This window comes from Oryx dammah, unplaced genomic scaffold (genome assembly GCF_014754425.2).
Source record: "Oryx dammah isolate SB20612 unplaced genomic scaffold, SCBI_Odam_1.1 HiC_scaffold_1, whole genome shotgun sequence".
Taxonomy (NCBI): domain Eukaryota; kingdom Metazoa; phylum Chordata; class Mammalia; order Artiodactyla; family Bovidae; genus Oryx; species Oryx dammah.
This window is the reverse complement of record NW_024070185.1, coordinates 110,256,834-110,272,102: the sequence shown is the minus strand read 5'-3', so window position 1 is coordinate 110,272,102 and position 15,269 is coordinate 110,256,834. Positions and strand designations below refer to the sequence as shown.

The 15,269-nt window shown below is 58.3% G+C and overlaps 1 protein-coding gene across 1 annotated transcript in view; it reads left to right on the top strand.

Annotated features, from left to right (window-relative positions):
- The window catches only part of TPO (thyroid peroxidase), a 33,052-nt gene that overhangs the window by 15,895 nt on the left and 1,888 nt on the right, over positions 1–15,269 (top strand). Inside the window, exons 7-15 of the mRNA XM_040241563.1 lie at positions 32–238; positions 1,659–2,165; positions 3,187–3,442; positions 3,959–4,129; positions 4,894–5,131; positions 5,962–6,170; positions 6,631–6,801; positions 12,458–12,589; positions 13,298–13,397. Of these exons, the coding sequence (XP_040097497.1) occupies positions 32–238; positions 1,659–2,165; positions 3,187–3,442; positions 3,959–4,129; positions 4,894–5,131; positions 5,962–6,170; positions 6,631–6,801; positions 12,458–12,589; positions 13,298–13,397 (1,991 nt within the window). The remainder of the gene's footprint in view (positions 1–31; positions 239–1,658; positions 2,166–3,186; positions 3,443–3,958; positions 4,130–4,893; positions 5,132–5,961; positions 6,171–6,630; positions 6,802–12,457; positions 12,590–13,297; positions 13,398–15,269) is intronic.

The window sequence follows — 15,269 nt, the reverse complement described above, 5'->3', positions numbered from 1 at the left end:
GCTGCACGTGACGGCTGGTCTGCGCCTCCAGGTCCGGCAGGTGACCAGACGCATCATACACGCCTCCAATGAGGCTGTGACAGGGGACGACCGGTACTCTGACCTCCTGATGGCGTGGGGCCAGTACATCGACCACGACGTCGCCTTCACCCCGCAGAGCGTGGGCCCCCCTGCCCCCGGGGCGGGGGCCGACTGCCAGCTGACCTGCGAGCCGCGAAGCCCATGCTTTCCCATACAGGTAGGATTTCTGAACGTCTCTCACTTTATTATGAAACTAACAGATACCACTTTGAAGTGTCAAACACAGGTCACTCTTTGCCCTGTTCCCAGGGCAGGGGGCGGGGGGTGTTACAGCTGTGAGGACTTTCCTGTATTTTCTGCCAGAAACTGCCTGCACATGTGTGGGTATGAAATTATCTGTATGGGCATTTCCTGGTGGTCCAGGGGCTAGAGTGCCAGTTCAATCCCTGGGGGGGGGGGGGACTGAGACCCCACAGGGCCAAAAAAAAAAAATTAAAGTTTTCTGTGTGTTTATACCTTATTCGGTGGTTCAGTGGTAAAGGACCCGCCCGCCAATGCAGGAGACCCAGGAGACGAAGGTTTGATCCCAGAAGATCCCCTGGAGGAGGAAACGGCAACCCACTCCAGTACTGTGGCCTGGAGAACCCCATGGACAGAGGAGCCTGGCGGGTGCCGCCCATGGGGTCACAGAGAGTCGGGCACGACTGAGCGCGCACACACACACCTTACGCACGTCTGTTGTGTGCTACTGCGTGCATGATGTGAACCCAGCGTGAGCCGCTTACTAATAAGCCTTACCCGCGGCTCCACGTCACCAAATGGTCAGAAACTGGGCTGTTAAATGGCCCTCCTTTCCCAACTGTGTTCAAATTACAACTTCTTTAACCAGTTCGCTTACTGGTGGGCACTGGGGTTGGTCGTTTCCAGCTTTGTTGCTATTGTCAGCTGTCACCGTAGCGAAGCAGAGAACAGCCCTGCCCTGAATCCTGGGCAGAATTCCTAACAGAGCCCTGGGATTCAACCACTAGCCTCGGGCAGGAGCCTGGCGCTTTTGACAGGGCTAGCAGAACCGTTCTCTGTTACTGTTCTTCTGGTTTCCCCACTGCCTGCAAGGAAGGAGATGTACCGGTAGGCGTTTTACTGTACTTCTCCTACAGAGACTTCTAAGAAACTGTCTCCGAGGCTGGTGAGGGGCATTTCGTACCCATGAGCAAAGACTGCGTGGGCTGGGAGTCGTCACTCACATTTACTCCATAACCCTTAGCTGAGCAGCGATCCCCCACCCCCTGAGCTAGGAAGGGGGCTGGAGAGATGCGGGCCCCAGGAAGAGCTTCCTGGTTGGGGGAGAGGCAAGGAGAGCCAGCAGACGGGGCGGCCCCAAGCCTCACACCCACACTGCCGGAATCCACAGGGGTGCCCCCCCCCCAAGCGGGGCAAAACCGGAGGGAAATTTGGGGGAGCGGGCGCCTGCGCAGCTGCGTATCAGTCCGATCCCCCTGACCTGGAAGAGGGCTGCGCGCGGAAGAGCGCCCGGGCAGGCGGAGAACCGAGGTGCTGTCGGGGCCGGGCAGCCCGGACGCCTAGCGCCTCTGGAGAGGGGCCCGGGACGCGCGCTAACCCGACTCCCGCTCCCCCAGCTCCCCGCGAACGCCTCGGGCCCCGCCTGTCTGCCCTTTTACCGCTCCACGGCCGCCTGCGGCACCGGGACCCAAGGCGCCTTGTTCGGCAACCTGTCTTCCGCCAACCCGCGCCAGCAGATGAACGGGCTGACCTCGTTCCTGGACGCGTCCACCGTGTACGGCAGCTCCGCGGCCTCGGAGCGGCGGCTGCGGAACTGGACCAGCGCCGAGGGGCTGCTGCGCGTCAACGTGCGCTACCGGGACGCGGGCCGCGCCTTCCTGCCCTTCGCGCCGCCGTCCGCGCCCCCGGCTTGCGCTCCCCAGCCCGGCGCGCCCGGAGCCCGCGCACCCTGCTTCCTGGCCGGCGACGGCCGCGCCAGCGAGGTCCCCGCCCTGGCGGCCTTGCACACACTGTGGCTGCGGGAGCACAACCGCCTGGCCTCCGCGCTCAAGGCCCTCAACGCGCACTGGAACGCGGATACCGCCTACCAGGAGGCGCGCAAGGTGGTGGGCGCGCTGCACCAGGTGCGCGGGGGGAGGCCTTGTGGGCGCCACGCCTGGGTGCGCGCAGGGCTGCGTGGGCCCCTGGGGTGAGATTTATACACCCCCCCCCGCCACTTCTGAAACACTAGGGCCCTGGCGCCTCCGTGGAAGCCCCGCGTCCCTTGGGAGGACGATTATCGATTATCGCTCTGGCGGTGATTGTCCCGCAGGAGCCACCGCCCACCGGTGCTTGATGCCAAGACCATGACAAGTGCAGGGGTGGGGGGGGTGGTTTAACTCATTTAATCCTCATGGCAACCCTTTGAGAGGTATCCACCGATTACTGTGATTTATTTCCGAGACAATGGAGAAAATCAAAAGGGAAAGCAATCTGTATGAGATTTGCAAATTAGCAAAAAGATTGATTATGATAGTTTAAACCTCAAATCAGAGGATACTGGGTGGAGTGTTGTTGGCCATTCTCAGTTGAGTGATGTTGGAGAAATTTCTGGCACCCGTCAGACAGTTTACTGAGCCCACTGGTCTCACAGGCAGGGGGAGGGGCTTGGATTTGTTCTAAGTCGGTGGCGTCTGCTTGCTGGTCTCTGACGTGGGCGCTCCTGCAGCAGACCCTGGACAACAGCCCTTTAACCCCTCCGCAACCCTGTAGATCCTGTGTTACAAAGGAGGAAGGTGGGTCTTGTCCAGATCCACTGGGCGTCCTCAAGATGGGATGGGCCTGCTCCTTGTCTGCCTTTAGTCCCTGGTAGCCCAGGCAACGAGGGGTCAGAGCAGAGGCCGCTGAGCCTTGCTGGGCCAGGCCTGGCCCGGAGGGCGTCTGGGGCTGTCTCCAACCCAACTCCACAAAGGCCAAGAACGCGGGAACTTATTTGGAACAGATAGTGTTCCTGTCTCCTGCTCCCCTGCCAGACGGCATGACCCCCAAAGACAACCCTGGAGGGGCGGCGGCCCCCAGGCTTGTGCAGGAAAGCGCCCCTCCCCGGGGCCCGGGCTGGGACCCAGTGTCTGGGCCGGGCTCCCACCAGCTCTCCTTTGTCTTCAGATCATCACGCTGCGCGATTATGTCCCCAGAATCCTGGGCCCCGAGGCCTTTGGGCGGCACGTGGGCCCCTACAGAGGCTACGACCCCAGCGTGGACCCCACCGTGTCCAACGTGTTCTCCACGGCCGCCTTCCGCTTCGGCCATGCCACCATCCACCCACTGGTGCGGCGGCTGGACGCCCGCTTCCAGGAGCACCCGGGGTCCCGCCTGCCGCTCAGGGACGCCTTCTTCCGGCCCTGGCGGCTCCTTGAGGAAGGTGGGCACCCCCGGCCCACCCTCGAGAAGAGCCGGTGGCATCCTGCCTGCTGGCTGGATGCTCTTGAGGGAAGCAGCACAGCTCAAGCGGCGAGCCCGGGTCACCCGGGTCATCAGGCTCTCTCCCCGGACCTGGGTCTCCACAACTCGCAGGAGGGCCCTGGCGGCCTCAGCACCTGGGCTGCGCTCACTGGTCGGCACTTTAGACTCAGCGAGCGCGTGCTTCTGCCCTAATGCTTCTGTGCCTCAGAAACAAACACCGACGCCCCGCCCGTGAGCCGCCATCCGGTCCCTTCCGCCGCACGTGGTGGTCGGGCTGAAGGGTCTGGACGGGGACGGGGAGTCCACCACCAGGCGGCACCCTAAGGGCCGGGAGACTTGGCGATCCCTTGGGTGAGGGCGGAGTTCCTGAGCTCACGAGACACGTTTGTTCAGAAGCAGCCTAGTTTGCCATCGAGGCCTGGTTCTGTTTCCCGGACTCAGCTGAGGGCGTGCCTTTGTTTTCTGCCTCCTCCAGGCGGCGTGGACCCCGTCATGCGGGGTCTGCTGGCGAGACCGGCCAAACTACAGGTGCAGGACCAGCTGCTGAACGAGGAGCTGACGGAGCGGCTCTTCGTGCTGTCGGACGCGGGGACCCTGGACCTGGCGTCCATCAACCTGCAGCGGGGCCGGGACCACGGCCTGCCAGGTGGGCCTCCGTGTGCAGAGAGCCGGACCTGTGGCTTTGCCCGCATCCAGGAAGCGGCTTGTAAGGAACATTAGCTGTGAGACTGAAGGCTGTTCAGCTTTTCTCAGACCCTGGAGCAGCCGATGTCCTGAGCCCCTGCGGGGGGAATGGGCCCAGGTGTCCAGCAGGAATGAGTCGGGGAAGCAAGGCTGTTTCCCAGACACACAGCGGCACGTTGAGCCCCAAGATGCAGTGTCCACCTCCCCCAATCCTCTCTGACCGTCCTTGGGGCCAGTGGGCACTACCCCACTGCCTCCAGGCTGTCGCTGGTCCAGTCTCCTGGTCGCTGGGGAGAGTGAGGACCCTCTCATCAGGCCTAGACTCTGTGATAGAAACACAACGGCACTGAGTGCCCGGGGAGGGAGACAGGTGGGGAGACAGGAGTCTGCCAGGCATCCGTGATGGACAGCAGGGATGCCCGCTGCCCAGAAAGCATGTCCCAGAGCCCATCCCAGCCGTGGTGCTGGGCCGAGGCTGAGCCCTCCTGGGGAATCAATCGCTCAGGCCAGCAGCAAACAGCAGGGCAGGACTCCCCGTTGGTCCGTGGACAAGCTCTGAGAGCCCCCGCCATCCAGGCTAGAACCGTCCGGCGTGAGGCTTGCCGGGCATAAGGGCCTCCAGGCGCCACTGTGACCAGGACCCTTTGGCCACAGCCACAGCTGGCAGGCAGGCGGGTGGGGGGCGTCCAGACCCCTGGGACAGGCAGCCTTGACCCCCTCCCTCAGGGTACAATGAGTGGCGGCACTTCTGCGGCTTGTCCAGGCTGGAGACCCGGGCCGACCTGGGCGTGGCCACCGCCAACGAGAGCATGGCCGACAGAATCCTGGACCTGTATGGGCACCCCGACAACGTCGACGTGTGGCTGGGCGGCCTAGCGGAGAGCTTCCTACCCGGGGCGCGGACTGGTCCGCTGTTCGCCTGCCTCGTGGGAAAGCAGATGAAGGCCCTGAGGGATGGCGACCGGTAGGGGACCCAACCAGCTCCCTCTGAGGGGCCAGGGCTGCCGGTGCAGAGGGCTCCTCCCGCAGGGCGCGGTTTCATGCGATGGGGAGGGAGGAGCGCTCTGGGGCCTAGGCCCACTCCGGGCTCTGATGGCGATGCAGCCTCTGGGGAGGAAGGGAGCCTGTCTGCAGCACTGGAATTGCCCTGTGATTCATCCATCGGGCTGGAGGAGGGCCCCGCGGAAGGTCCTGCAGGGTAGGCCCTCCTGAGGCTGCAGGCCCTCCTGAGGCTGGAGGCCCTCCTGAGGCTGCAGGCCCTCCTGAGGCTGGAGGCCCTCCTGAGGCTGGAGGCCCTCCTGAGGCTGCGGGCCCTCCTGAGGCTGTGGGCCCTCCTGAGGCTGTGGGCCCTCCTGAGGCTGGAGCCCCTCCTGAGGCTGGAGGCCCTCCTGAGGCTGTGGCCCCTCCTGAGGCTGGAGGCCCTCCTGAGGCTGGAGGCCCTCCTGAGGCTGTGGCCCCTCCTGAGGCTGGAGGCCCTCCTGAGGCTGGAGGCCCTCCTGAGGCTGTGGGCCCTCCTGAGGCTGGAGGCCCTCCTGAGGCTGTGGGCCCTCCTGAGGCTGTGGGCCCTCCTGAGGGTGGAGGCCCTCCTGAGGCTGTGGGCCCTCCTGAGGCTGCAGCCCCTCCTGAACTGGAGCCCCTCTGCATCACTGTCACCACCTGGTGGGGGCGGCCCTGCCCCCGAGGTGCCTGGTGCGGTGCCCTGCGGCAGGGGCAGTGTGGGCACCAGGGTGGGCAGGCGTGGTCGCGGGCCCGGCCTGGGCTTTCACGGTAGTGTCCTCATGCCTGTCCCCGCAGGTTCTGGTGGGAGCACCACTCGGTGTTCACCGAGGCCCAGCGGCGCGAGCTGGGCCGGCACTCGCTGTCCCGCGTCATCTGCGACAACACGGGCCTCGCCCACGTGCCCCGCGACGCCTTCCGGGTGGGGCAGTGGCCCCAGGACTTCGAGTCATGTGACCGCATCCCCGGGATGGACCTGCGCGCCTGGCGGGAGGCCCCTCCTCCAGGTAACAGAATCACGAGCTTCTCTTCGAAGGTCAAGGTCTGGGAGCGGGAGCCCGTGTCTCAGAGGGGAGCTGGGGGGAGCTTGTCTGGGGGCGTCCCCCTGCTCAGCTGCCCCCTGGACTACAGCCTGTACCTGCCCAGGAGCCACTGCAACTCCCAGGCTCGGGAGCATGGTCAGATGGCTGAGACCCATCCCCGCCACGTGCGCTGTGGACTGTGATCACCTTTGATTAATGGGGTTCCGGGGGATGGGCGGGAAGCCTGGGCAAGGCTGGTACGAGGGGAGGAGTTAGAGGCCTCACTGGGGCAGGGGGCGGCGGGAGGGCCAGAGCTGGGCAGGGATCCGGCCTGGAGGGAGGAGCCTGGGGACCTGACCCTCCTGGGAGGCTGGGGGGTGCAGCCCCAGTGGAGGGACCGGAAGGCGTGCTGCGCTCACTGTGGTCCCTGGCCGACCTCGCCCAGAGGACGCCTGTGGCTTCCCGGACAAAGTGGAGAACGGGGGCTTCCTGCTCTGCGACGAGTCTGGGCAGAGGGTGCTGGTGTTCTCCTGTCATCACGGATTCCAGCTCCAAGGGCCTGAGCAGCTCACCTGCACCCGACGTGGCTGGGACTCCCAGCCCCCGGTCTGTCGAGGTCAGTGGCTCAATGGGTGTGTCTCTGTAAGACTCGACCCCTGAGTCTGCATTTTTCAAATTAAGGATAACTTGTATTAATATTATAATGAAACTTAATATACTGTTCATACTGTTCATGGGTTCTCAAAGCAGGAATACTAAAGTGGTTTGCTATCCCTTCTCCAGTGGACCACGTTTTTTCAGAACTCTCCACCAAGACCCGTCTGTCTTGGGTGGCCCCACACGACATGGCTCACAGTTTCATTGAATTAGACAAGGCTGGGCTCCATGTGACCAGATTGGTTAGTTTTCTGTGATTGTGGTTTTCAGTCTGTTTGTCTTCTGATGGAAACATATAAGAGGCTTATGGAAGCTTCCTGATGGGAGAGACAGGTTGGTAGGTGCCCAATATGCTACTGGAGATCAATGGAGAAATAACTCCAGAAAGAATGAAGAGATGGAGCCAAAGCAAAAACAACCCCCAGCTGTGGAGGGGACTGGTGATGGAAGCAGGGTCTGATGCTGTAAAGAGCAATATTGCATCAGTTCAGTCGCTCAGTCGTGTCCGACTCTTCGCGACCCCATGAATCGCAGCACACCAGGCCTCCCTGTCCATCACCATCTCCCGGAGTTCATAGGAACCTGGAATGTTAGGTCCATGAATCAAGGAAAATTGGAAGTGGTCAAACAGGAGATGGCAAGAGTGAATGTCGACATTCTAGGAATCAGCAAACTAAAGTGGACTGAAATGGGTGAATTGAACTCAGATGACCATTATATCTATTACTGTGTGCAGGAATCCCTTAGAAGAAATGGAGTAGCCATCATGGTCAACAAAAGAGTCTGAAATGCAGTACTTGGATAGCAATCTCAAAAACGACAGAATGATCTCTGTTCCTTTCCAAGGCAAACCATTCAATATCACAGTAATCCAAGTCCATGCCCCAACCAGTAATGCTGAAGAAGCTGAAGTTGAATGGTTCTATGAAGACCTACAAGACCTTCAAGAACTAACACCCAAAAAAGATGTCCTTTTCATCATAGGGGACTGGAATGCAAAAGTAGGAAGTGAAGAAACACATGGAGTAACAGGCAAATCTGGCCTTAGAATGTGGAATGAAGCAGGGCAAAGGCTAACAGAGTTTTGCCAAGAGAATGCACCGGTCATAGCAAACAGCCTCTTCCAACAACACAAGAGAAGACTCTACACATGGACATCACCAGATGGTCAACACCAAAATCAGATTGATTATATTCTTTGCAACCAAAGATGGAGAAGCTATATACAGTCAACAAAAACAAGACCGGGAGCAGACTGTGGCTCAGATCATGAACTCCTTATTACCAAGTTCAGACTTAAATTGAAGAAAGTAGGGAAAACCGCTAGACCATTCAGGTATGACCTAAATCAAATCCCTTATGATTATACAGTGGAAGTGAGAAATAGATTTAAGGGTCTAGATCTGATAGATAGAGTGCCTGATGAACTATGGAATGAGGTTCGTGACATTGTATAGGAGACAGGGATCAAGAGCATCCCCATGGAAAAGAAATGCAAAAAAGCAAAATGGCTCTCTGGGGAGGCCTTACAAATAGCTGTGAAAAGAAGAGAGGTGAAAAGCAAAGGAGAAAAGGAAAGATATAAGCATCTGAATGCAGAGTTCCAGAGAATAGCAAGAAGAGATAAGAAAGCCTTCCTCAGCGATTAATGCAAAGAAATAGAGGAAAACAATAGAATGGGAAAGACTAGAGATCTCTTCAAGAAAATTAGAGCTACCAAGGGAACATTTCATGCAAAGATGGGCTCAATAAAGGACAAAAATGGTATGGACCTAACAGAAGCAGAAGATATTAAGAAGAGGTGGCAAGAATACACGGAAGAACTGTACAAAAAAGTTCTTCATGACCCAGATAATCACGATGGTGTGATCACTAGTCTAGAGCCAGACATCTTGGAATGTGAAGTCAAGTGGGCCTTAGAAAGCATCACTACGAACAAAGCTAGTGGAGGTGATGGAATTCCGGTTGAGCTCTTTCAAATCCTGAAAGATGATGCTGTGAAAGTACTGCACTCAATATGCCAGCAAATTTGGAAAACTCAGCAGTGGCCACAGGACTGGAAAAGGTCAGTTTTCATTCCGATCCCAAAGAAAGGCAATGCCAAAGAATGCTCAAACTACCACACAATTGCACTCATCTCACATGCTAGTAAAGTAATGCTCAAAATTCTCCAAGCCAGGCTTCAGCAATACGTGAACTGCGAACTCCCTGATGTTCAAGCTGGTTTTAGAAAAGGCAGAGGAACCAGAAATCAAATTGCCAACATCCACTGGATCATTGAAAAAACAAGAGAGTTCTAGAAAAACATCTATTTCTGCTTTACTGACTACACCAAAGCCTTTGACTGTGTGGATCACAATTAACTGTGGAAAATTCTGAAAGAGATGGGAATACCAGACCACCTGACCTGCCTCTTGAGAAACCTGTATGCAGGTCAGGAAGCAACAGTTAGAACTGGACATGGAACAACAGACTGGTTCCAAATAGGAAAAGGAGTACGTCAAGGCTGTATCTTGTCACCCTGCTTATTTAACTTATATGCAGAGTACATCATAAGTAACCCTGGCCTGGATGAAGCACAAGCTGGAATCAAGATTGCCAGGAGAAATATCAATCACCTCAGATATGCAGATGACACCACCCTTATGGCAGAAAGTGAAGAGGAGCTAAAAAGCCTCTTGATGAAAGTGAAAGAGGAGAGTGTAAAAGTTGGCTTAAAGCTCAACATTCAGAAAACAAAGATCATGGCATCTGGTCCCATCACTTCATGGGAAATAGATGGGGAAACCGTGGAAACAGTGGTTGACTTTATTTTGGGGGGGGGGCTCCAAAATCACTGCAGATGGTGACTGCAGCCATGAAATAAGAAAACACTTACTCCTTGGAAGGAAAGTTATGACTAACCTAGACAGCATATTGAAAAGCAGAGACATTACTTTGCCAACAAAGGTCCATCTAGTCAAGGCTATGGTTTTTCCTGTGGTCATGTATGGATGTGAGAGTTGGAGTGTGAAGAAGGCTGAGCGTCGAAGAATTGAAGCTTTTGAACTGTGGTGTTGGAGAAGACTCTTGAGAGTCCCTTGGACTGCAAGGAGATCCAACCAGTCCATTCTGAAGGAGATCGACCCTGGGATTTCTTTGGAAGGAATGATGCTAAAGCTGAAACTCCAGTACTTTGGCCACCTCATGCGAAGAGTTGACTCATTGGAAAAGACCCTGATGCTGGGAGGGATTGGGGGCAGGAGGAGAAGGGGACGACCCAGGATGAGATGGTTGGATGGCATCACGGACTCAGCGGACAAGCTGAGTTTGAGTAAATTCTGGCAGTTTGTGATGGACAGGGACGCCTGGTATGGTGCAGTCTGTGGGGACACAGAGAGTCTTACACGACTGAGCGACTGAACTGAACATGATATAAACTATGTAATAGAACTTGTGTGCATGCCTGCGTGCCGAGCCGCTTCAGTCGTGTCTGACCCTTTGTGACCCCGTGGACTGTAGCCTGCCAGGCTCCTCTGTCCATGAGATTCTCCGGGCAAGAACAGTGGAGTGGGTTGCCGCGGCCTCCTCCAGGGGAATCTTCCCAACCCAGGGATGGAACCTGTGTCTCTTGTGTGTCTTGCACTGGCAGGCGGGTTCTTTACCACTAGCACCAACCCATTCTAACTTGTATAATATAACATATGATATTATAATGTGAAATAACTTATATAATATTGTGCAGCAGCTATCCTTCAACTTAAGAAAAGAACTAAAAAGAAACCCCCAATGCAAACACACAACTGCCCTCACGCAGAAGCGCCTGTGGCATCACTGCCTTCCAAGGACTGTCTGCCTGGATAAAGGGTGCCCTCCCAGGGGCCCCATCCCTAAGTCGTCTTTCTAGAGAGGAAGCCCCAGGAGCCACCTCACAGTTGCCGACAGGCGAATGACCAGGGAAGGACAGGGCCGCCAGCAGAGGCTGGAACCCCAGGGAGGCTCGTGGGATGGAGCTGGCAGAGCCAGTCCTGCAGTGAAGCAGAAGCATTTTCAATGGAGGCATCGAGGGAGCCGAGTCCCCACTGGAGGTCGCCACTTCCCGCTTCCCGGGGAGACCTGTCTCCTCCCTGCGGGGACCCCGCATTCCTGCTTCTAGAGGGACCCAGAGCAGAGACCCCAGAGCAGAAGCAGGACGCCTCCTGGGCGGGAGAAGCGCCCCACGTCAGCCGCGTTAGCAGGACCTCAGAGCGTGGGAGGTGGACTCAGGCAGGAATCGGGCCGGTTCACAGGGAATGAAATGAAAGCAAGACCCAGTTTGCTCAGTTCTACACTTTCGATCTGGGAAGAGGAAACCATCCGGAGATGGAGCGTGGTCCTGGTTGACGGCCTGTGAAGGTACCTAATTCGACCAGAACGTGCCCTGAAAAACAGGGAAGGTGGTAATTTTCCTGTTGTGTATAGCTCGTCACAATACAGGATTTTCATTCCAATTCTGGGGACTCTAAAAGTGTTGTCTCAGAAGGGCCCCAGCCTCTAGACTTTGAGTCATGGAGGGGGGCCCTGGGGGAGGTGGGGGCTGCAGCAGGAAAGTGCAAGAAGGATGACCAGGCAGCAAGATAGGGGCTCCGGGCGACGTCCAGGTTCAAGCTGCAGGCGAGCCGATGGCACAGCGAGCTGCCTGGAAACCGAGGCGGTGAGGGCATTTCTGCCTCGTCACACGTCCAGATCTGCCCCGGAGGACGTGGGCGTGGCTGGGGCAGGCTCCCCATCAGGTGAGGGCTTAGCCATGAGCGCAGTGGACTCGGGCGGGGGGGGGGGATGGCGGGTGAGGCCTCCCTCCTGGATTCCGTCAGAGCGTGGCTCCCCAGGAACCCGGCTGGGCCTAACTTGGCGACGTCTGGATGCGTCTGATGCCACGCTAACCAGCTCTGTGTTAACCAGCTCTCCATCACTGCCGGGGTGGTGTGTGGTCAGGCAGTGCATGTGTAGGACACGTAGAATCTCTGGGCGCCTTCCCCAGCCCGAGTCTCCTGGAATTGGCCCGAATAGAGGGCTTGTTACTTAGACACGGGAACCTGGGGACTTGGCATAGTCATGGGTTCAGGAGGGAGACAGCGGGGGCTGCACACGTTCCGCATTTTGGGAGCTCAGCTCAAGCCCAGGGAGCAGGTCTCAGCTCCTGCTGCACGCCCGGCGTTCCCTCGGCGGTGGAGGCCCAGTGTGGACCGTCGGGCTGGAGGCTGTAGCTCGGGATGGGCTGACTCGGACAGCGCCAGTGTCTCCCAGGGAGGCCGAGTCTCCACATCTGAGCAAGGCCCAGCGGCCTGCATGGCCTGTGCCTCCAGGCCACGTCCCAGGGGCCTTTCCCAGGCCAACTGGGGGGTCACAGGCCTGGTGGCCGCCGTAGACGGGGCGGAAGAAGGTGGCCATGGGCTGAGCTGAGTCCTGAGGGGCTGAGGGACACACGGCCTCTGGGGGCTCAGGGGGTGTTCTCCTTCAAAGGGCAGGAGCCGGGAGGTGTGGCCCTGGCCTGGGGTGACGTCCCCCTGCTCCCGCCTAGAGACAGGCCTGGGGAGGGGCTGACCTCCTGGGCAGGGGTGCAGAGGCTGGGCAGTGACCTCCCGTCGTGCGCGCAGACATCAACGAGTGTGAGGACGAAGTGGACCCCCCCTGCCACGCGTCCGCGCGGTGCAAGAACACCAAGGGCGGCTTCCAGTGTGAATGCAGCGACCCCCACGTGCCCAGCGAGGACGGCAGGACCTGTGTGGGTGAGGCCACGGCCTCTGTGCCAGCCAGGGGGGAGTCTGTGTCACACTCGGGGTGACCGTGGACCCTGTGTGCCCGCCGGGGGTGTCTGTGCCCGCCGGGGGTGTCTGTGCCCGCCGGGGGGTGTCTGTGCCCGCCGGGGGGTGTCTGTGCCCGCCGGGGGTGTCTGTGCCCGCCGGGGGTGTCTGTGCCCACACTCGGGGTGACTGCAGGTCATCGCCTGGCCTTGCTTTCCCCACTGCCGCATCTTCTGACCCTGGGTGGGAGCAGGGCCCGCGGGTTTGTGCCTGAGACACAGAAGGCTGTGAACCCAGGGGGGGCTGTGTGGACCCTGTTGCAGACGCTCAGTTTCAGCCCCCCCGAAATGTCTCTGAGGGGGAAGCAGGCTGTTTGAGACCCGTGTGCAAAACAGAGAGGGTAAGCAGCTTGCTCGTGGTCACACAGCCTCACAGCTGCAGGTCTGGAATCTTAACTTGGCTTCCAGCTCCTGTACAGCACCTGTTACCAGGGCAAGACATCTCAGTAAACTCCGGGAGGAGCAGAGCTCAGCTCCAAGAGCAGCAGAGGCCAGCCGGGAATGGACAGCCAGCGGGACAGAGCTTGCTGGGCTCCCAGGGTTGGGGCACCCGGGCCGGGGCTGGGGTTGGGCGGGCAGGCTGGCCCCAGTCCTGGATGGGCAGGCTCACCGACCAGCTCCGCCCTTGTTCCAGACTCCGGGAGGCTCCCGCGGGCGTCTGTGGTCTCCCTGGTGCTGGGCGCCGTGCTCGTCTGCGGTCTGGCTGGCCTCACCTGGATGGTGGTTTGCAGATGGTAAGTCCCCACTTCGCAGCGGCTCCCCACCTTGGGCCCGGCTGATCTGAAGCTGGTGGCGACCGCCAGCTGTTTCCACTGGCACCCGTCTGTGTCTAGAGCCATTTGCTTCCTGACTTGCCTTTAGTCCCAAATAATGAGGGTGAGCGACCCTACACGGTCCGATTAAGCCATTGTGCTGAATGACAAAGGTTCTTGTTCTTACAAAGGTTTCTCAGAGAAGAGAGGTTTTTCCTGAGTAAAACCTTATTCTTCACGCCTCTCCCTTCCCTCAAGAGCAGACCTTCAGGTCTGCCTGGGGCCAGCTCGCCCCTGCTGCTGCAGGAGTCCTGCTGCTAACACTTGAGTGCAGCGCCCAGCCCGTGTCCACACGTCCCGCTGACCCTCTGCTCCGGGGGGCTTGTGCTGGGCGCCTGGCTCCCCGGGAGCTCAGCGCCTCCCGCACACTGGTAGATGACTTACCCTTACTGCAGACCAGGAGTCTTAGAGGGGTGTGGTGTCAGGGAATGGCCCCTGTGTTTTCACAATCCCCTGGTCCTGAAAACTTAGTTATTACCAGTTCTTAAAACCCTTGGGTACCAAGAAATCAGTTAAGCAATGAAAATGAGACAGGCTTAGGCGAGCAGCCCTGATCAGCCGGTTCTGTGGCTGCCTGCTAAACTCTCCCACTGTGAAGCTGGTGTCACCATAGCGTATGGAGCGTCGGTGCAGTTTTGCCTTTGCAGAGCTTGCAGTCAAACATCAGTCCCCTTACTGTTATGAAGAATGCTGTGCCTCCCCCCATGACTCGGGAGAGATAGCTGTTTTCTTCAATATAAATGAGCACCTTCTTGAGGGACTCTGGGAGGGAAGTACCTACCACACTTGCAGACTCTGGAGCCTGGAGAATTCCCTACAGACACGCCTCTGGTCTGCAAAGTGTCTCTTACCTGAGCCGGGTCAGCCCATGGGGGAGGGAGTGCTGGCCGGAGGTGGGGGGGGGTGCTAGCGGGAGGGGGAGGTGCTGGTGGGAGGGGGGTGTGCTGTGGGAGTGGGGGGGGAGACTGCTGGCAGAGAGGGGCGGGGGCAGGAGTTCTTTATGGGACCACGCGCGAATACTCTGCATCCTCAGAGCCCAGAGGGAAGGAGCCTAAACCACAGCCCCTCCTCCCAGAGGCTCCTCTGAGCCCCTGCACATCTGCACGCTGCAGCCCTGATGATTCCAGCCCAGCGGAAGGGAGGGGGCTGATGGGAGAGACAGACAGGGAGACAGAGCCAGAGACAGATAGAGAGACAATGGAGAGAGACAGAGAGACAGGGACCATGGAGAGAGCCAGAGACAGACAGAGACACAGATGAAGACAGAGAGAGACACAGAGACAGAGAGACGCAGGGAGAGACAGAGGCCGAGAGAGACGCCTCTGAGGATGCCTCTCAGGTGCTCTGGGGGCCTTGACCTTCATTCGGTGTCGATTCTCCCACCCCCCACATTTATTCCTCCCCTACCATTTTAGATCGCCTGTACATTTTGGGGTAATGACTATTAACGTAATCTCAGCCAGGAATCTACCTGCATTGACACGTTTCCCCTGGAAGACAGATCCACTGTGAATGCTGTCAAACCACGTGTCGGAGCAGCTTTCTTCCTGCAATAGGAACACCACCGTTTACATTGTTCCGCTCACTGAATCATATTCGCCGAGATAAATGTTTTTTTTCGGTAACCTTTGCACTGAAGGCCTGATTTGCGGTCAGTTGTCTGGGCACGTCCATCTTGCTGATCAGTCTCCACCCCTGAGAGCTTCTCTGCCCACTTACTCCTGCGGTCTGAACACCTCACACTTACTCCTGCGGTCTGAACACCTCACACTTGGTCCTGCGGTCTGAACACCT